Source organism: Bubalus bubalis, chromosome 13 (genome assembly GCF_019923935.1).
Source record: "Bubalus bubalis isolate 160015118507 breed Murrah chromosome 13, NDDB_SH_1, whole genome shotgun sequence".
In the NCBI taxonomy this organism is placed as follows: domain Eukaryota; kingdom Metazoa; phylum Chordata; class Mammalia; order Artiodactyla; family Bovidae; genus Bubalus; species Bubalus bubalis.
Window position 1 is genome coordinate 10000001 of NC_059169.1, and position 22643 is coordinate 10022643.

The following is a 22643-nucleotide window of genomic DNA, read 5'->3' on the forward strand; positions in this document are numbered from 1 at the left end:
ACTCTGGGATAAGTTGTTCCCTGACGCTCCACCAAACAGTGAAACGCGGTGCTCCACCAAACAGTGAGACGCGGTGCGGTCAGCAGAATCGTGTTATGCACGCACGCACGCACGGCACGCAACCGTGTAGACGCCCGTGAACCTGACCTAAATTCACGCTATTTCATCCCTCACCACTCTGAGGCAGGGAAGCAAACACAGTACAAGCCGGACGTCAAAGAACAGACCGGGGCTGGGACTGTGGCTACTCCCCCGACCTGCGGGGCCCACGGGCTCCAGCGCCAACAATCACCCGGGCGGCAGGACACAGGCCTCAACAATCTGGAAGCTTCCTTGTCCAGGGTGTCCTTTCCTTGTCCAGGGGTGCCTTCCTTGTCCAGGGGTGCCTTTCCCCCCTCCCCTCCCCGACCTCCAGGAGCAACGGAACACCGCCCACATCTCCCCCATGTGCTCGGAAAGCCGGCTTTAAGCTGGCTGAGCAGAGAGGGCGCTCGACGGCCGAGTCTCCAGCCGACAGCGTGCACGGGGGGCCAGGGCCGCCACGGGCTTTGCGGGCGCACACTTCCCCGACACGCCGGTGGATCATCTGATAACAGACTTAGTGATTGTGACAGGCCGTCTCCAATGTCGGGCTTACAGAATGGTCACAAGCCTCATGCAAGTCTTTTTGATAAACCTACTCGGCCTGATGTACTTGGCCGCTCCCTGTCTAATTGGTGTAAAGTTTGGAGGTCTGAATCCCGTATCTTTCATCCGGCTTATTGCGTCCTCTCCTTTGACACGGGGTCAGGGTTCACATTCGCATCCGATTATCGGAGCGCACTCATTAGGCGGGAGCCTGCCTTGCTCCGAAATGAGTAAGCCGCGGAGAAACCTCGGCCCATTTACTCGGCAGATTTTAGCATGTTTGGGAGGCCTGAATGTCACCCTGCACGGCTCTGGGCTGAAGAGTTTCAGACATCTCCAGCTGATGATTAATTGTGAGTGATGGGAAATAAAATCCAGTAAAGCCAGCTGCTTGCCATGGTCGGCAAAATGACTCTAATGGATATAGGCTGCCAATTTTCCAGTTTTACTGGCAAGTCTTCCAAGTGTAATTAAGGGAAGTTATAAATGATATGGAAATCTATCAAGTTCCATTTATTTTCAGAGGACTCTTTCCCCAGAGACTTTTATCTTCAAGCTTATAGTCGGCTTTGTTGTGCTAATGATTTAAACCACTTCTTATTTCTGATTAAAGCCCCCAATATCCTTCCACCGGGTTTGCTTTACTCCTTCCCCAGAGACGAAAGACACAGAACCTTCTCCAGCATGTGTCCCTCTGGGACACTGCTCTGGCCGGAACGCATTTGGCAACTTGTATCGTTCCAACTGCAAAGGCAAGGAGAAAGCTCCAAGAAGGTGCAGTGGGAGAAAGAGAGGAGAAACAGGGGAGAAAGAGCTCCTCCAAACATAAAAGGAAGCTCCCTCCCGCAACCCCAAGTCCAGACTTGAAAGCTGCGCTCAGGACCAGACATTCATCAGAAGGTGCTGTAGCTCACTAATGTTATTTGATTTGGAATAAAAGCATGAAAATGATGGCAAAGGCCTAAAATTGGAGATGTGAAGGATGACTGCACAGTATTCCATTTCTCAATTTCATCCTTCAGAGCCACAAAATGGGGGCGACACAGTGGCGGGATGAAGTTTACAGTAACAGCTGTGGTCTTTCCACACAAGGGAGGCCCTTCTAATGGGCTGAGGTCTGTTTTGAACAGACGGGGAGTAACAAAACAAGGCTTCCTATTAAGAGTGTGCAGTCATATTTCTGATGAAGAAAAGGATGGTGGGAGTCGGATTTCCTTTAAGACAGTCCCTACCCTCTTCTGTCGTCCACAACCAGGGCTGTTTTAAGGCGTTATCCTGGAAACAGAGGAAAGAGGCCACAAATGGCGTGGAGGGCCCCCCCCCACGCCCCGCAGGCCTGCTCTCTAGCATCTCTAGGATGCATGGGGAACTGCGCCAGTGGCATATGGCTTTCTACTGCGCTGAACATTCAGACAAAAGACAGGTTCATCAGTCATTGGAGTATCTGGATAAAAAATTAGCTCCTGATGGATGGTATTTTGAGCTTACCTGCTGCTAGTACATTACCAGAGAAACACAGGTTTTGAAACCCACATGACATTAGAAACTGCAGACCATGAAATACGACACGTGCAGGAGCACATAATGTACGCCAAATTATACAAAATAATAAATAAGCTGTTTAAGCCCTCTGCCTAAAACTGGGCCCGCTGCAAGGAACCCTGGGTCACTTCTACGCAGGCCAATTAATGCACAGCATCTGCTGTATAGAAGCAGGGCACGAAGCACTTCCGAATGATTTCAGCAATTAAAAGAAAAGTGTTTCCTGCCTGTTCAGACAGCAACTGTTTCAATGCAAGAGTGAGCACCAAATCACTGCGTGCAGCTGAAAAATTAAATCCCTTTTTTTTGGGGGGGGGGTTGGGGGGGGGAGGGTGGGTGGGAAGAAGAATTTTTATGGAAAAGGGAGCCTTCTTTTGTTGTCCTACGTTCTGTGTTTTTCTGCCAAATTAGACAGAAGGCTCGGACGGCTCACCGGCCCGCCCTGGCCTCCCCTTCTGCTGCGCTGGGCCACCCGAAAGCGGGGATCAGTGTCAACCCTGCTGCCAACTCCACAAAAGTGAAAATCCTTCAATTATGGTTTTAAAGGCTGTGCGACTGAGAACACAGGTGCCTGAATGCGGTGCATTTTGAGGCCCTTAGATCTGAAGACAGACGCAGTTAACAGCTACATGCAAAAGGCATCTCAGATTTGGTTAAAAGGCAATGCGAGGATCTGATTATAATAACTTCCTCTTTCTGAGCTGCTAAGATAGGCTGGATAATAACCCCTGATATTTCCCGAAGAAGAGACGTGCATTCACATCCCAAGATCTTCATGTAAAGAGGGTGGGAGAAGAGACCCTGGGAGACCGGACAGTGTTTAAACAGTGATGGAAGGAACCATCATCGGATTACAAAGAAAGAGTGGGCAGGCGATGGAAACGATGCCAAAGCCCTTATCTGTAGCGTGAGGCCTGCTTTACTGGGTCTGGGCACCCAAGACTCCCTCAGGAGGCTGCTGCGGGGAGAGGCATTGGCCCAGCCTGGCACTCCTGGGGCCCCAGGTGCCCCCTCACCCTCCCACCCGAGGCTGCCATCCTGACCTGGACGTGAGTTGGGCATCAAAGTGGGGAGCTGAGAGTCTGGGGCAAGAATACAGAGAGGCGGCCAGTACAAAACACGTCCAGCTTTTCAGAAAATTCCTTAAAATGAAGAGAATTACTACTTCCCACCACCCCAAAGTGAACTCAAAACTGGAGTCAGAACCTCTAAGTTACAAAGAGAACCAGTTAAAACTGATGTCACTGATGGTACCTTTAACAAATCACTCTGAATTCTCAATCTATGTGAAGTATGTTGCTTTAAAGGACTCTGTGAGACAATGACCTTTTAAAATTTATTATTGTTACTGTTATTTTTAGCAAAATGGCAAGAGAAGATATTTGGAATCTCCTTAAGATTGGGAACTGTCACCTTCAAAAATGTTTAAAACAAAGAAAACATGTTGCCTCACCCCAAGGAGAACATCCCTTGAAAAATAAAATCAGACGCCAACCTGCAGACATGCCTACAGTATCTGACTGGTCCACAGAAATACTTCATTTTATATTGATCCTTGTCAAGTTAAAACTGTAAAAACTCCCCAACTGTTACCACCAACAAAAACTCATCATTAACAGTCAAAAATAAATGTCATCTGGAGAAGACAGCAAGGCCAAATTCAGGATGGCCATTCCTCTGAAGAAGGCAGGGCAGGAATTCTGCTGGGCAGAGGCCACAGGGCACGTTCTCCGTATTGGCCATTTTTTGTTAAATAAGTAAAATCTGAAGGAAAATACGGTAAAGGTGAGCAGACAGCATATGAGTGCATGTATTATTATACTCTGCAATGTTCTCTATGTCTGTAGTATTTCATAATTTAAAGTTTAAAAATGTTCCAGAATGAACGCATGAAGCTATACCTGCCTTGGAATACAGGCAGGTGTGGGCGAAACACTGGCAGTTTATCCAATACACCACCGCTATGTAAACGTGGAAACAACGATGGCAATTATTTCAGGATTGGAAATCCCAGAAACTGGAGACTCTACCCAACATCCAGGCCCGGTCCCCTCCAGAGAAATGTAGCTCTCAGCACTGGGCTGCGTGAGGACAAAGTCACCCCCACCCAGCCCTTCTCCTGTGGGAGACCTGCAGGCAGAGGCGGCCTCACAGACGAAGAGGAAGGTCTCCTGGCAGGTTCATTCGAGGCTTCCTTCGATCTGCTCTAAGCGCAGTCACAGGTGGTTCAGGGACGCTGGGCAGCTCTGAGCGCCATGCGCACACGTGTCTCCAGCGCAGTGGTGGTCCCCACCCACCCCCGCCCCCCAGAGGAGCACGTGCCCGGAGGAAAGTCAACCAGCGTGAGTCCTGGGGGGTGCGCCTACTACTGATTCCACACTTTATGTTCTCCTTGCGCACTTTATAGAATATACCTTTTTTTTTTTTTTTTTGGCCCAAGACAATTGTTCATGAGAGCGGCAATCTCAAACAGCTAAGTACCCTCCTGCTAACAGTCAGTTTCGTTCCAAAGTGGATCTTCCTCATCTCAGCCCCACTGAACCACTCCAAACTCTTGTCTTGCCAATACTGAACAGGCTAAGTAGTTAAAAAAAGCAGCAACAGGTACTTAATACAGATCTATGATTTTACCTGGTCTGACAAACTAGTAACTTACAAAATAATAATTAAGAAAGACAGAAATGTAAATGGGTATACAGCCTGCTTCTGGTTCATGTCTCACAGTTTGTGATGTATTAGATGGGTATTCTTTTTATTTCTTGTAATTTCCCATTTTATTTAGGTATAACTGCATACATTACTGTATAAATTTAAGGTATACAGCAAAATGAGTTGAAGTTCATATATCATGAAATGACTACACCACAATAAGTTAATATCCATCAAACTAGATGAGCATTTCTGATGCAAATCTGAGATGACTGTAGAATCTAAACAGAACTAGAAAGAATCTTACTTAAATGCAATATTAAAATATCCCCGTGGGTTGCCTCATTTTTATTGTTTCTGATATCAAAGTCAAAATGAAAATTGTACCACAAATTCAGCAGCGCTAAGTCTAATGCTGGGGGAAAAAATGTATTCAGCATCATTCTGAAAGAATATGTATTTTTAATATTTTTGTTCAAGAAATCATAAAGACAGTAGTTTAAAAACTTAAAACAAGTTATCTTTTAAATGTCAGCTTTGATTATAGAAGTGCCCCTGGTTTATGATATTGTTAAATGTATAGAAAAGTAGGTATTTTTCAAAATGAAAAATCAGTTATTTTAAGATTGTTTTCAGAAGGAAGATGAAAAAGGCACATAGGAAAGGCATATAAAAGTCACTCTGGCAATTGTTTTCTGAATTAAATGTGTGATTCTAGCTGTACCCAATCCACCCGGACTTCATTTCTTGTTGGTTTACATGCTTATATGCATTCTACCACTTATGAACTGGCATTCCCTCCCAACATATTCAAAAAGGTTATTATACAATCATTTAAAAACTGATTTCCTACCACATTTAATGTTAAACAGCATGTAATAGACACTGAAAAAGTACTAGCGACTTTTGCTGTGTGAACTTAAAACGAGCACTGAAGAGTAAAACCCAGCCTCTGTGCTGGGGATGTGGGGTGGTGGGGTGGGCAGGGCGAGTCCTCTCCCCACTGAGCTCTCTGACCACCTCTAAACGGCCTGACCAGCTCTAAAGGGCCACCTTGGGTCATTTTGTCCTGAGGCCCTTATGCTCTTTCAAAACTCTTTACTTTGCAGAACAGATTTGCCCTTTATGACCTATGTGACACGCTACAGTACCAGGCCCACCATTCCAAGACACGTCAGATTTTACTTACACTAAATATAAAAATTACAGATAGCTGGCATTTAAACTATACGAAATAACATTACAAAGAAAAGCAGAATACAGGTAGGCCCTTCCTTGTTCTCAGTGTTTTCCTTGCAAATACGCAAGGATGACTGATTCCATTATCTTTCTACTGATAAGAGGGGAACCCTAGCCAAGCTATTGTTATCGCCAAGAACAAGACAACATGCTCTGCAGTGTTAAAATAATTTTAAACCTCAAAACTGGAAAGCTACAAGAATTATTTTCCTGCAGTGTCCTCAGGTATGGGCCGTGCCTTTGGCCCAAGAAAAGTTCCTTGTGTTCTCATTACGCAAGGCAGCATTAATTGTAGAAGCTGTTAGGAGAGGAGGCAACTAAATGTCTCACCCCCTGCATCTGGTTCAGGTCTTAGCAGTCTGGGACTTTTTTTACAAATAATAACTCAAGGGAAAATACTGTATTATCAAAATACAATGATACAGAATATGAAAGAAAGTCCTGCAAGGACCAAAAGTGGCACTGGAAGCTGGAGAGAGAAATTACAACACCACCTGCCCTCCATGAGCAGTCTGGGCACACAGGTGCGTGCTGACAAGCAAGGTGACCGGGGGCAACTGTGTGGGCCTCCCCCGAAAGCCCGTCATGTGCCCTGTCTTTAAAGAAGTACGTAAAACAGAGGCCCCAGTTCCTTCTCAAGGCAAACCACTCTTGAATACCCACATTTAATTATCAGTGGTGGTCTCTGATGTCTGCTGCTGCTGCTAAGCTGCTAAGTCGCTTCAGTCGTGTCCGACTCTGTGTGACCCCATAGACAGCAGCCCAAAAGGCTCCCCTGTCCGTGGGATTCTCCAGGCAAGAACACTGGAAGTGGGTTGCCATTTCCTTCTCCAATGCATGAAAGTGAAATCGCTCAGTCATGTTCGACTCTTCGCGATCCCATGGACTGCAGCCCACCAGGCTCCTCTGCCCATGGGATTTTCCACACAAGAGGACTGGAGTGGGCTGCCATTGCCTGCTCCATCCGGTGTCTGAGCTCCCCCCAAATAAACCAAGACCTAATACCACACTGTCCCATTTTACTAAAATGCTGTGCTTTCCCACATTAAATTATGAACCAGGAAACTGAGAGTATGAAGGCCAAACCCTTGTGGTCTCTGGAGCAGCTAGGCCAGGAGGAAGCTCTTGATATAAAGGAGAAGGCTGCGGGCTCCCCGTCCTCCAGGGAGGGCACCGCCAGCCTGAATCCCACCCCCACCCCCATCTCCCAGCAGGAGCAGCCTTCCCATCCTCTTCCCTCCTCTAAGGCCCTGATTCAGGTGTTAGAAAACCAAGGATTTCAGTTAAACACTGACTGTTTTTTTCCTAAGTGCAAATGTGGTTTTATAATTAAAGCCATAATTAGAACTGACAAGCTCAGGATGGCTGTATACAGCCTCTGTGGCTTCCAGAAAAAGCTTAAGGAGGAAAATGAAAAAATAAAAACAACCAAAGCAGAACTCCCTCCCATTGTTTACCAGCCTACACTCCTCGTCGCCATGAGGCTCCACTGACTGGTCTGCTCCTGGACTGGGTTAGGCCTTCTCAACGTCAAGGCCAAGCCTTCAGAAGGAGCGATACAAGGCCACCCCCACCGCCATATTCAACCCAATCTTGAATCCGCATCACCTCTCCCAAATCCTTGACGCTAGGTAGCCTAACACTCCTAAAGAGGGCTTTCTTCTTGGGATGTCATTCCTTTCAAACCTAACAATCCCCAGCTCCAAACCTCTTTTAAAAGCCGGTACTTCCATTTCTGTGTCATCAAGTAAAGCAGTTGTTGGGTCAGTTTTCCAACTTCACATTATCAGTTTCAGGCCTAATCATTTTAAAACAACTGAAATCAATCATTTTTTGTTAATATTTGCCTACTGCAAGTACTTTTTTAGAAGCTAATGCCAACCAACTACATTAGTTTTTCTCAACATTAATTTAGGCAGTTTTCATGTAATCTTTACAGGAAAATGCATAAACGCCTGTGACATAACTGAGACACAAAATGGAATCACCGTATCATCCACTGAAGACCATGGTGGTTGGCTGTTTTCATTTTTCAAAATGAAAAAATTCAACCTCTGATCCTAGATTTTATTTGGGAAGTGCTCTGGTACCACACAGATTACGGCAATAACTTTCCTTAGCACCCTTCCCGTTTATTTCAGGATGCATGCCAAAAGTTCCCCCATCAGGGGGCTATTTCTTGGTATGACTTCAGGAATACTTAAACCACAGAGAGCTAGAGGGTAAATAGGAATTTTAAATGAACGCTTCCCAAGATGCTAAATTTGCCAAAGAAACAATGGATCTGGCCTTATTTCTGTCCCAGTTTCCCTGGGTCGTTGGGGAGGAGAGGTGCTGAGAGAGACCGTGATGTGAAATGCTGAATAAAGAGCATGCAAAAGCTCCTCTGCTGTACTGTGGGGTGATGTGACTCAAGACTGGGACCCTGCCTCGCTCTCCCCCCGCCCCCCAGCAGACAGGGTCGGTCCTCACCAGGTCCCCGGGCTTGACAGAGATGGCCACCACCACGCCAGGCATTGGGGAGCGCAGAATGCTGCTTGTGTCCTCGGCAGCTTTTTCCAGCATAAATTTGTTCAACTCTGCGGCGAGTTTGGTGAGGATACGCACCTTGTACTACAAAGGGGGAGAAAAAAAAAGTGAGGTCACATGATGAACTTTTCCTCCTCCAGTGCAGCAATTGTTCAAAATCCGTTTTCAGCTTTTAAGTCACACCACCTCTGAAGTCACACAGTTTTTCACTACTGCACACGGAAGCGAAACGCGCTCGTTTGCTTCTGCCCTGTGTTGTGAGCCAGCTGTGTATGAAATTTCTCGAAAGCAGAACGAGTCCAGTAATTCATTAGTGACAAACAGTAATCATCCTGTATCATTAAGAAAAACATCTTAAAACCTTACAAAGAAGACAGAATTTTCCTGTATTCCCTTAGAAACTTTTCCCAGTGGACGCGCATTCTGCAGCTGGGCCGGCCAGCAGAGCGGCGGGTGCTGCCAGCACTCACCGGTAGGTGGCAGCAGACAGCTGTGTCAAACCCCCGGCTCCCCGGAGACAGCGGCTGGAGTGTTATCAGTAAGTTAAAACAAAAGGTTTTGGTGTTCATTTGGGGCAAAAGAATATTTAAAATTCAGGGTTTTTTTCCAGTGACATAAAAAATTATATTCATGATTGAAAAAGTTACTTTTTCTTTTTAAGCACAACATTACGTGGTCCGTCCAGCGTTAACACGATGGTTAGAGTTGATGAAAATGAAATATAACGTGAATATCATCTACACCAAGAGACAATAATTCGAGATTTTTAAAACCATTGAAGGGAAACGATCCGCAAGCCCAGGACTTTAATGGCCCATTTTCTAGGTGGCTCTCAAATGATGAGGGGCACATGAAAGGCAGCTCAGTCCATCAGAACATTTCTAATACAAGGAATTTCTGCCTGGCATGGGGGGTTGGGGGCCCATCCTAGATCTCTGTGAATAAACACACAAGCCAGGGTTTGGTCTGTCCAAACAGAGACAAGACACAGTTGGGGGAAGTGTTGCTTACTCAAGTTAGAACCACCACCTGAAGATTTTTCTGATTCCTACCAAAGAGCATCTCCCCTGGGGGCAAGAGAGATGGCGTGACCAGGCAGCTCCATTTTGTTAGAAAAAAGCGGTTGTAGCTCAAAGGCTCCTTGGGCGTCATGATGGCAGGGAGGCAAAAGCCAAATGGAATCACCCTTCATCCTGTCCAGGGCGGTGGACATCTCTAAGTGCGCTCTCAGGGCCCACTTTCAAAGGCATGGGGGGGAGGCTGGGGGCGGGGAGAGGGCCCACAGAAGAACCTGATGGCCTAAATTCTGAGCAGACTCATGGCGCCGTGACAGGTTGAATAATAACGTCTTCTGCATGTTTTCCTTTACTCCTGAGCGTGTGCTTTGCAATCCAGACGTACACGTGTCTGCCAGTTTCTGAAGGATATGATCCTTAAGTGAAATTACAGCGCAAATAAAAGCTTTTTGCTCCTATTAAAATTCATCTGAGTCATAAGTGGTGAGGGAAAAAGCAAGGAGAATGCACTCTGCTGTCACTCTAATAAACATTCTGGGCAGAGGGGCTATTTATCAAAGACAAAATGCACCTCAAAGTCCTTCATTAAATCTAGGGTGGGGGGTGCTGGCTTGACTCCGGGAGGCGGGGAGAATATAACTGTACCAAATTGCACAGTTCTAATATCTGCGCTCTGAATGCCTTGGAAAAGCAAATCCCACCTCACTAGAGGCATCAGAGTCAACAAAAAGAACAAAGTTACTTGTCTGGCTGACACCGTCCCATGTGGCTTCTTCTTGGGACTGCTCAGCGCTGGGTCCAGCTGGCTAGTTTTCCCCCGAGCATACAGATCTTTTCTTCTTGTGTTTCGCACAATTTGACTTCAAAATGTGAACTCGGGGCAAGGTTATCTTTCTACACCCAGGATAATTTGATTTATCACACTTCACCATGGAGGATACCCTTAAAAACCAATGTTAGCTGCATCCCAAACCAGCCCCTTCAGGTAAATAAAGTGCCAGGATTGTCCTGAGCACCAGTGCACCCCAGAAATGGCAAGATCCTGACTACAACTAGATCCTTTTTACTATTTTTGTGATTTTCCTATCTGGATTCCTTTCTCCATGGGACTCCTGCTTTGCTTGGAAGGAGATGTAAGAGAGTCACAGAACTCAATGCCTTTGGATGCGGTCTTTGTTATTGATGAGATGTTCCTTTTCCTTTTGTATTTGTTTATTGTTCTTAAATCTGTTTGGGGGATAAGCGACTTATTGTAATCACAAGCAAAAAATAACAACGGGCGTAAAAGCCTTGGGAGAGGCTCTGTTGCAAACAGTTGGCTTTGAGATGACCTTTCTGAATAGAAAAAGCAGCAGCGGAGGAGAAGGTTCTCGTTTTAAGATTATCTTTGATGTTGTCCTGGCCCTTCAGCGTGCCCACACAAACACGCCTTCTCGAAACAATCTCTGGGCTGGCAGTGCGGCGGGCCAGGGGGAGCCGGCCAGGATGGGAGGTGAGCGGAGAGGCAGCACAGAGGCCCATCAGGGTGAACTGCATGGTGAGAACTGCAAACGCTTTCTGATGCCCCAGAAAGGGAGCCATTTAAGAATGTACACGAGGGCTTTCAGAGCTTATGATCAAAACAGCTATTTACTGGTATCTCTGAATTCTTAGGGGGCACAGACAGAGCAGTCAACGAGGTGAGAGATTTCAGGAAAATACCCTATGATGTGTGCGCACTTTTATGCTAAATATTTTCATATTCCTAAGAGGTCCCATAGGACTTTTCTGGAGAGTTTTGCTGGTAAGTTATTATTTTCAAGCAGGAAAGTGTTACTCGCTCAGTTGTGTCTGACTCTTTCAGACCCCATGGACTGTAGCCCGCCAGGCTCCTCTGTCCATGGGATTTCCCAGGCAAGAAAACTGGAGTGGGTTGCCACTTCCTTCTCCAGGGGAATCTTCCCGACCTAGGGATGGAACCTGGGTCTCCTGCACTACAGGCAGATTCTTGACCGACTGAGCCCGAAGCAAGCAGACAGACCACCAATTCGCTGCTTTGGGGGTGGCTGGCCAGGATGCTAAAGGTTCACGGATGAGAGAGAGAAGCAGAATCTTGAGAGAAGCCAGAAGGCTCTGCCCTCCTCAGGTCTGGAGACATGTCTCCTTGATGTGGAGGCTGCTTGCTGGTTGGGGGAGGCTGGAAGCTGAGTGGCTCCAGGTTCATCAGGAGGGAACCTCACCTTGTGTGTGTGGGGAGGTACTCTCCAAACCACAGGCAAATTATTAAGTTCCTGAAAACACACTTCGAAGTGTAAGTTGGAGCAGAAAACAGGTGCTCCCCGGAGCTCCAGTTCCTCAACCCAGGCTTTATCTAGTAACTGAATCATGGTCAAATAACCCCAGCCCCGGCTTTTAAGCAAATTCATTTTGTGGTGTCTGCAGTAAAAAACCATGTCTAACAAGAAAATTTCTCCCTAGAAAGTTCAAAAGAAAGAGAGAAAAATCATACCAGACATAAAAAGGATCAGGAAGAAAACTATAAGAGATGGACAATTAAAAGGAACACAGTGGACTGTGTTAAGAATGAACATACAGCTCTCAACAGGGAACCTGAATCAGGAGAGGGAACGGTGGTGAGGGTGGTGAGGCGGCAGGTACCGGGTGGGGAGGTTGCTAGGGGAGGAGTGGGCCCATCATGGTTTTGGGGGAGAGATGCTTTTTAACCAGACTTGGTTAACGGCAACATCCTGCCAGTGGGTGTGCCCACTCCTGCCCAGCACACATGCTGCTCGGTGCCTTGGGCAGCAAAGAGCCCTTTGGTGGACACGCTGCACTCAGATGGTCACACAATGCACCATCTTGCTGGTATCGGTGTTGGTTTAGCATCTGCATCCCCTCATAGGGCTTAAATGCCTGTGCTTCTTCCCGAGGCCTCCAGACGTACCAGCGGTTCTATGCACCCGCGCGCCTGTAAGACTCAGGGGTCTGGGAGTCCCCTCACAAGACAAGGCTTCCGGTTTGTTTCCTTATTTTTTTCAGTTGTGACTTCAGAGGCTCCTCTGTCGTTCCTCGTAAAGCAGTCTCAGCTCCGGTCTTCCTCCCTGCGTCATTCTTCCCAGAAAAAGAATTGTATATATGTATAGCTGATGCTCTGCTTGTGGTTTTCATGTCAACTGTGGGCCTGAGCAGCCATCATGGACTGAAGGATAAACGATGAAGCTTCACCATCAATTATTTTACATCAGTTATCTTAACATCCTGAAGCACTGGCCTTATACTGCACCTCGCCCCTGGCTGAGTAAGGTGGCAAACACATTTCTCCAAATACAAGGATCTCTTCTCATTCCGAGTTTTATACCTTCTGCCCCAAGGGTCTCCAACGTTAAGCTGTGTCTTCATTTCCACAGTGTGGCAGTGAGAGCTAAGGCTGAAATGTTCCTCTCCAAGTCTACTTTCCTAACCCTGAGCCGGAGGGAGGGAAACTGTCCATGGTTCAAAAGTGGGAGAAATGCCGAGTTGCAGAAATGATGATGCATCTCTGAAAACAAAGGTGTTTAAAAAAACTAGGGGGGGAAAAAACCCCACGAGAAATACAGCATTTAGGTGGAACCAGGACTGTAATTCAAGCTTGTTTTCCTTTCCTAAATTCTTCGTGGAATACACAATTGACAAAGCGATGGTTCAAAGCCAGGCGAAACACATTCCCCTCTACTTCAGCATCAGGCCCTGCAAAACCAAGCCGACAGAAACGGTCCACAGAACGGTGCGGAAAACATACAGGATGAGGAGCCTGTCGCTGTCCTCCTGGAAGGACAGGCCTGGCGAAGAAGGCGAAACGGAGAGACAGCAGTCCAAGCGCCCGGTACAGCTGCCGGCAGCGGACCGCCTGTTAGCGTAATACTGAGACAACTCCATCAGCACAGTCTCAAGGTAGCTGTCAATCAGAACGCATCACTTAACCCAACAGCACTCGGAGGGCTTTCTCCGACGGCCCGCGTGACAGCGTATCTACAGCTCTATTTATATCAGCGCCGGGGTGTGTTTACAATGCTTGTTGTAATTAGAAAAGATGCAACAGGCAGCAATATTATTGAGATCTCCATTTTGCAGTATTGCCCTGGAAAGTGTGATCTTGCTTCACAGAGTCATGCTAAATGACAAAAGGCTATTTTCTTCAATCTCCCGGCTCAGACAGCACTTCATTTGCAGCTATCTATAATTAGATTAATGGTGTAGTGCAGTACAAAGCAGGCCCACTTCACATCAGATAGCATATGAATTAAGACAAACACTTATTTCAATTCCAGGCAGAGAAAGCAGTGACTGGGGTATTTAGCATACCCTTTATGGTGGAATGAGATGTTAATTGTGTACCATTACCTCTAAACTGCTTGCTTGTTGTATAAATCACTGTGCTAATTGATGCAGAGATAGAAATGTAGCCACAGGCAAGAAAGCAAAGGAATGAGGGCTGAAGATGGTGGATAAAGGATTATCGACTAAAACCATATGGAGATGAGGCTCCTTTGAAACCTTTCCTTTCTGCCCAGGAGGAGGATTTCTTACAAGTACAGAAAAGCTCTCGTATCAGGAAAGAAAATTTAATTTTTTGCATTTCTTTTTAAAAACACAAATATCTTTTGAAAGTTCCTAGCCACCAGAAGTCCAACTAAGTGGCAGGTGGAATTAATCTGAAGTACACGTATAAAAATATGGAAGGTGTAAAGTTTTCAGATAGTCAGAGCTCCCTGTCTGGGTTTCTGGCTCCCAGGTTTACTAAGCAATACCTGGAGGGGATCTTCCTGACATGCCCACAGGGCAGAAATAAAATTTTCCCAAGACCTGAGGCTGTCCTTGTCCTGTGAAGAACGGACTCACTGGAAAAGACCCTGATGCTGGGAAAGATTGAAGGCAGGAGAAGGGAACGACAGAGGATGAGGTGGTTGGATGGCATCACCAACTCGACGGACACGAGTTTGAACAAGCTCTGGGAGTTGGTGATGGACAGGGAGGCCTGGGCTGCAATCCATGGGGTCGCAAAGAGTCAGGCATGACTGAGCGACTGAACGGAACTCTAAGAACAGAGGCTGTTCTTACAGACGAAAACACAAAATGAACCTGGGCTGGCTTAGGTGTGTGAGAAGACATTAATGATGTAGAAACGTTTATTTGGGACGTGAAGCTAACAGAAGAGACCACTGGAATAATGGTGACTCTCCACCAAAACCCTCAGATGCAACTCCTCTAGTTCATGATTTCACATCAACAGGAAGGAACAAGAAAGGAGATCTTTTCTTCCTGTCTTTTATTTTTCTTTCTAAAACTAGAGAAAAATAATAAGCACAGGGTAATTTAAAATGCTGCTCTTCCTTGTTAAAACGTGCCATTTAGCACCCAACAGCTCTTATCGGGATAAAATGAGTGTCTCACAAATACAGACACCAAATGCTACACTCGTGGTTACAGATCCGCAGATAAACGTGCCCCTCGGAAGCGCATAAATCAAGTGTGTGCACCCTGTGTACGTGTTCACAATTTTTTTTTAAGTGGCAAAGCAACACTAAGGTGCAAATTACTGCTGTGCACTTTTTCACAAATTCAGCAGTTTGGTAATTAGCACTGTTACAGCAAAACTTTGTAGAGAACAAATAAAGGGGGTCAGTTAGTAGTTCAAATTCTCATCTGTAGAGTAACAGTTAATATATCCACCTAGTGCAAATACACATTTAAGAAATGCTGTACATGGTTTAGCCTTGTGAAACAAGAACACCAGATTAATGTGTGAGACAATAAAACGAGGTCCCAAGAAACTAGAATGTCTGGTTCAAGCTATCACCCTGTAACCTGGGGCGGGGCTGGGGGAGGACCTAGAGCTCCTTGGCTGGGCCAGCAGAACACCTGTACCGCAGCTGCAAATTCAGCAGTGTAAGGTTTGGGTCATAATGCGAAATAATACTTTAAAAAACAAACAACTCATCAAGAAGCATTAAGGGCCCTCAAAATGGACAGAAATGCCAGCAAAAGAAACAGCGTGAAGTACCCTGAAATATCGCCTCCCAAGTGTGCAGCAAGGTGACAGAAATGGAAACGCACTGAAGGAAAGATCTGGAAGCAAGGCGAGGGCTCGCTCCTGATCATTAGTCACTTGTTTACACCATTTAAAGCGGAGCAGCATGGCCCCCAGGACAGCCCCAACATACCCTCACACCTTGCGGGACAACAATGCTGGTGCTAACAGGAGGAAATATAATGGTTCCTGATATCGCGCCCTCAGTTCCTTTAATTGAAAAAGGCAGTTAAACACAAAGTAAATCATTCAGTTAGGTGAGCTGCTTAAAGATATGTAACTGACAATGTTGATATGCCGCGGTGACATAACGCATCACTTTCAACACGTCTGGCTACGTTTATGAATCAACCTCTCCTCGAGGCTTCTTTGTTTAGCTGCTAAGTCAGTTCTTGGACTTCAGTGTGCCGCAAGGGGCCTCGACGGCAGTGAGCAACACTGTCATTAAGGGCAGTTTTTGAGGGAAGAATCACAGGAATAGAAAGGGAGGAACATGCCAACAGAAAAAACAGAAAGGCACAGAATCTATTTCAGCAACTCATCTTTCAAAATTCTGGCCAAAAAGGGAAAAGTTTCCAGAAAAGAAGAACTTAAGGCCAATACCAAAACCTCTGATGAAAGCGATTAGTTACGTCTGTGTATATCTCCAGCTATTTCCTAAAACACAACATTCTCTGGAGAAGAAAATATGGGGCCTGTCTTTCAACGATGCAAAAATTGAACCTAACGCTTTCTTATCACGTTTTGTAATCAGAAACACAAGGGTCCTTCCAATTCTAATAGCCTAAGACAACTAACTTTCCTCTTTTTTTTTTCTTTTTTTACCAATAGTGCTGAGAATTAAATAGAAATGTTTAATTAATTTAATGTTTAAATTAATTAAACATTAAATCCAGCACTTAATAATAGGATTTATTTCCTCGGTCTCCACTGAGGTTACTTTCCTTGTGATTTGAACCACTGGTGTCTTGATACAGATTCGAAAATGATGGGGCGGGTGGGGGGGGGAGCTACTGTATAGGGAGCCAGCCGCACGGCGGGTCTGCAGGGAAGGTGGGCTTGGACAGCAAGTCACCAGTGGGTTCCTGGAGGACTCTGTCAATGGGGCAGCCTCCTGGGAGCTGGGCGCCGTGGGACGCTGCGTGCAGGTGTGCCCCAATAAAGGGGCCCAGCCTCTGCCTCGCCCAGGTGCCCACAAGCTGTCTAACATATGCCACAAAGGCCATTTGCTGGAATAAGTGGCACTTTCCCAACCACAAAGGCAAGTCCATTGACAATGCGCTGTACGGAACTCACAAAATAGAACATATGCGTTCTGTTTGATCAGGAGCCTCCGTGATACATTGTGGCTATAATGAGTCATTTCTTTCCTTGCTGCACAAGAAAAATATTATAGATCTTTGAAAGCCTTGTGCTCAATTATGTAACAATACCAGCCAACATCTGTTAACAGTACAGGCAGTTTCCATTCTGTATCCTGAATTGTTTTATGTAATTACGAGTTTATAAGGTATTTGGTAAACCAGTAAGAAGGTACCTTTTGAAAAGCACTATATAATTTGGGGTACAATGAAACATTCTCTTGAAAATCCATAATTAGGGCAGCATCAGCTTACAGAAAAGTACAGGAAATGTTATAAAAACACAATTATGTAAACAAGCACACAGGTATGGAAGTGTACCATTGTGCTAGGTCCCCGCCCATCTTCTCGCCTCCTGTTCTCTGTGAACTTCTCTTTGCTCATCTCAAGTTAAAGTAAAGTGGTCTCCAGGGAGCAGAGTAAGCGAACTTTGGGGAGCTGGGCCTTCCCGTGCAAGTTCTTCAGCGCTGAGAGGGAACACCAGAGGCCTGGGACGGTGCCAATGCCAGGGGCTCTTCAACAATGCTTTGACTTCACAGGGATTTTTTTTTTTTTTTAATAGCTGGATTCTTTTCATTTTATTTCTGTGTTTTGGCCAGGCAGCGCTGCATGTGGGATCTCAGTTCCCAGACAAGGGATGGACCCCACGCCACTGGAAGCGCAGAGTCTTAACTGCTGGACCCCCAAGGAAGTCCCTTTACAGGGCTTTTTTAAAATGATAAAATAGTTCTGCTGTAATGCATTCACTGAAGAAACTCACAATCTAACACACCAAAATGCTGGCTCATGTGGATTTAGAAACTCAAACATGAAGAGACAAAGCAAACAAATTATGACGGTAATACAGTGTAGTAAACCACTGACCAAAGAGATCAGAGCAGGAAACGACGACGGAGACCACAGCACGCCTCCCCCGAAGACGCGCTGTGGCATAAGCATGGCGGCCCGATGAGAGCAACGAGCTTTCCATCTTCCACTTGCTGTCTACAAGTCGGGCATAAACGTCCCCTGGAAAAGTGTCTGTCTCCCACACCAGGAAAGGAACCACCCCACAGACAACTCCCATCACCTGTGCGGAACTCTTCTCTGCATAATAAACCTTTCTAAACAGCTTTCTACAAGTCATACATTTCCTAGTTACCTGCTCACAACTCACCCCAGCCCAGAAGCCCCCAAACTCCTTTGTCTAATCTCTTCTCCACATTGTATTGCCCCCTGTTAAGATGGTATATAGCCCCAAATTCTCACTGCCTCCTCAAGCCATATTTCTTTGTGAAGTCCCATGTAAAAGTAATATAATCTGCTTTTTTTCTCTTGTTAGTTTAGTCTACAATGCTCTAGGCACTATATAGGAAGACAGAGAAGAAAGCCTCCCTTCCCTCCACAACCCAACAACCACTGGTCTCAATGACTGGGCATGCACCCCGTCAGGTGTCACAGCTGTGGCTAAGCCGTTTAATAGATCAGAATTTTATAGATCAGAATTTTATAGATCAGAATTTTGACCTATCTTAGGAAGGAAGTTTAAGCAGAGCTACTAAATGGACTTCTTGCACGCTATATAGTGTGTATTACACAGAAAACACGTTACTAAAGGTAGATAAGACCTGTAAAGCCACGTGGCCAATCTCAGGAACAGTACATTTGGCGGTCATGCTGGAAATGGTGAAAGTGTGAAACACAAGGCTTTGAGCCAAATGACCTCAGTCTGCCATCACTTTTGGGCCAAGTGGCCTAACTTCTCAGAACAAATTTCTTCATTTTTAAACATCAGGATTTTAATTAAATGAATAAATGAACAAAGATTTGTAACTAGGAAGTGCCTGACAGCAACTATTCACCAAAGAGTATTTCCTGTCTCTGTCTCAAACATCTCAGATTTTTCAAGAGACAGTAGCAGATTTTTTTTTATTGCATATGGTAAAACATCTTGGATTCAGTTCCGTTCAGTCGCTCAGTCGTGTCCAACTCTTTGTGACCCCATGAAATGCAGCACGCCAGGCCTCCCTGTCCATCACCAACTCCCGGAGTTCACCCGAACTCATGTGCGAGTCCGTGATGCCATCCTACCATCTCATCCTCTGTCATCCCCTTCTCCTCCTTCCCCCAATCCTTCCCAGCATCCGGGTCTTTTCCAATGAGTCAACTCTTCGCATGAGGTGGCCAAAGTATTGGAGCTTCAGCCTCAGCATCAGTCCTTCCAATGAACACCCAGGACTGGTCTCCTTTAGGATGGACTCGCTGGATCTCCTTGCAGTCCAAGGGACTCTCGGGAGTCTTCTCCAACACCACAGTTTGGATTAGCAATGCCTAATTGTAGAGTTCTAGCTCTGTGGTTCTACATCTTAGATTCCTTATTTATAAACTGTAGCTCATAACAGTGCCTACTTCAAAAAGTTGTGAGAAACCATCATTGGATCACCGAAGAAATCAGAGAGGAAATTTAAAAAATACCTAGAGTCAAATGGAAACGAAAACACTATGATTCAAAACCTGTGGGATGGACCAACAGCAGTTCTAAGAGGGAAGTTTACAGCAATACAAGCTTACCTAGGGAAACAAGAACAATCTCAAACAACTGAACCTTACACCTAGAGGAGCGAGAGAAAGAAGAGTAAACAAACCCAAGATGGTGGAAGGAGAGAAATCAGAAAGACCAGAGCAGAAGTAAATGGAATACAGACTAAAAACCAAGAAAAAAGATCAATAAAACTAGAAGCTGGTTCTTTGAAAAGATAGATAAAATAGATGAACCTTTAGCCAGACTCAAGAAAAAAGGGAAAGGGTCCAAATCACCTCTCCCTGCTCTAGCAGGGAGGTAAGGTGATGTGTTATTTACAACCCGCCTGAGACTCTCTCGGGCTTCCCTGGTGGCTCAGATGGTAAAGCGTCTGCCTGCAATGTGGGAGACCCGGGTTTGATCCCTGGGTCAGGAAGATCCCCTGTAGAAATGGCAACCCACTCCAGTACTCTTGCCTGGAAAATCCCATGGACAGAGGAGCCTGGTGGGCTGCAGTCCATGGGGTCGCAAAGAGTTGGGCACGACTGAACGACTTCCCTTTCACTTTTCACTTTCATGCATTGGAGAAGGAAATGGCAACCCACTCCAGTATTCTTGCCTGGAGAATCCCAGGGACAGAGGAGCCTAGTGGGCTGCTGTCTCTGGGGTCGCACAATTTTGGACATGACTGAAGCGACTCAGCAGCAACAGATAGAAGAGAAATTAAGTAAAAGGGGAACCACCTATTTCTTTCTCATGCTTTGCTCAGAGTATTTCTGGTTACCAAATGTGTGGGCATTTCCCCACACAGAGCAATTCTCCACCTCTCTCTGAATGTCAGCTGGGAGTCCTACAGTTCAATGCAGTTTTGATGCTGTGGTCCCACAGGTTAAGGGCTTATTCTCACAGGACTGTCCTGCATGTCAGACGGCAATCACAAGTCCAGGCTTGTCACCTGCAGAATGTCCTCGTCTCTCCAGGTGTGTCCCTCCCAGCACCCCACCTGTTGACCAAGCTGGACGCTCTCTAAACACCCCCAGTTGAGAGAGAGAGTGTGTGGGGGTGCGGGGGTCTGGGGGGGAGGTGCTTAAAGTTCCCATCCTTCAATCACCTGGCTGGTTCCCTGGGAACCAGACTCTCAATCTCAGGGGCTTCCTAAAAGTCATCTCACTAAGCTCTGGTGTGGTTGAGAGGGACTTGTTACAAATAACAAAGACACTCCTCTTATCACTCATTTCACTCAGTAAAATTCCAAGGGTTTTAGGAGTTCTGTGCCAGAAATGGAACAAAGACCAAACATACAATTATTTACTATAAATCACAATATCTCAAGTCAAAATTCAGATGCCAGAATTCTTGGGCTATTCCCTGGGAAGACACTGGAGGCTCCTCTGGGTAGGTCTACAATTAGTGAAAACACAGTGTCTCAGACAGTCAAGAATCTGCCTGCAGTGCAGAAGACCCTGCTTTGGTCCCTGAGTCAGGAAGATCCCCTGGAGAAGGGAATGGCTACCCACACCAGTATTCTTGCCTGGAGAATCCCATGGACCTAGAGGAGCCTGGTGGCTAGAGTGTGTGCGGTTACAAAGAGTCAGACATGACTGCGTGACCTGTACTCACTAAGGGTCTGAATCTCTCTCTCTCAAAGAGCACACATCTTACAAACATAGAGCTTATTAATCCCTCACAGAAATTCACTTGGCATTTCTTTTGATAAAATTGTTCGGCCTAATAATTTGGCCTTCCATTCAATTCTCCGGAGGTTTCTCCAGACTGGAAACGTTACCCTACCAATGCTGATCCGACTACCACAAACTTTCCCTAGACTTTGGGTCTTTGTTTTTTCTTTTGGCCATGCTGTACGGCTTCTGGGATTTTTAATTCCCTGACTGGGGATCAAACCAGGGCCCTCAGCAGGGACAGCTTGGAGTTCTAAGCACTGGACTGCCAGGGAATTCCCAGGTCTGTGTTTCTGAATTCCGGCAGGAGAATTCATATTTGAGGAACTTGAGATTTACTAGAAAATGAGAACTGGGGAGTGAGTGAAACCTGAAAGCCCTTATAAAATTTAAGATGTATTTTATGGACTTAACGACAGTTACAGGCTGGCTGCACGAGTCCCACAGTGTAAGAGGTGTGCAGAACAAGCTAACGATCCACACCCCCTAACAATCTCCAGTCCCACTCCCCAGAAGTCCTGGTAACAGTGTGCTTGAAAATCTTCTCACATACATCTATACAAATATAAACATACTCATCTATGTTTATAAATGCTGTTCCACTGGGTAAAACACAACGATGTCAGTGTATTTAAAAACAAGGAAATCCATGACGTTTTTGCCATTTGCCATCCTTAACTCACTCTATATAAACTTTTTTGTTTTTACTCTTTCTGGATGTTTTTTCTAATTCCTTTTTTTTAATTGGAGGATAACTGCTTTACAGTACTGTATAGGTTTCTGCGTTGCATCAACACAAATCAGCCACAGGTGTACATGCGTCCCTCCATCTTGAGCCTCCCTCCCACCGCAGTCCACCCCTCTAGGCTGTCACCGAGCACCAGGCTGAGCTCCCCAGGGTGCACAGCAAACCCCACTGGCTCTCTGTCTTCCACTTAGTAACACACACTGTCTCCATGCTGCTCTCTCCACTCGTCCCCTCCTCTCCTTCCCCTATTGCGCCCACAAGACTCTTCCCTATGCCCGAATCTCCACTGCTGCCCTGCAAACAGGTTCATCAGTACATGAAGGATGTTTAAGACAGAAAGAACTTTAGGTCACTTCTTCTTCCTTTTACATGCTTAGTTCAGCTGAAGCAGGGGGAAAACTCCCAATCCCCTTCCATAACACACAAACTCTGCCCATGACATCTCCACAGTGTCTCCAAGTACCCCCACCTGGCCCCGCCAGCCGCTCTTACCCAGGGCTCAGCTCCCCTGTCCCCTAGAATGATAAGCCCAGATGTAAATATGACCTGAAGGCCCCAGGGAAGCTCCCCCTTAGTTTCTTGAACCTTCCCAAGGCTGCAGGGACAAATCACAGACTCGGCCACCTGCTCTACCTCCCTCTCGTTTTCTCAGATTTTTTCTTTTTTCTCTAATTATCCCCAACAGTGTGACTGGTTATCTGTATATG

The 22643-nt window shown here is 46.0% G+C and overlaps 1 protein-coding gene across 4 annotated transcripts in view; it reads right to left on the reverse strand.

Moving 5' to 3' along the window:
* The window catches only part of PCCA (propionyl-CoA carboxylase subunit alpha), a 363650-nt gene that overhangs the window by 6308 nt on the left and 334699 nt on the right, over window positions 1-22643 (reverse strand). For 3 of the 4 annotated variants that reach the window (XM_044927096.2, XM_025262608.3, XM_025262607.3), the window contains one exon: window positions 8530-8670. In XM_044927096.2, the coding sequence (XP_044783031.2) occupies window positions 8530-8670 (141 nt within the window). Of the gene's footprint in view, window positions 1-7276; window positions 7856-8529; window positions 8671-22643 lie in introns of those variants that run through there. The other variant, XM_025262609.3, reaches the window with a different exon arrangement.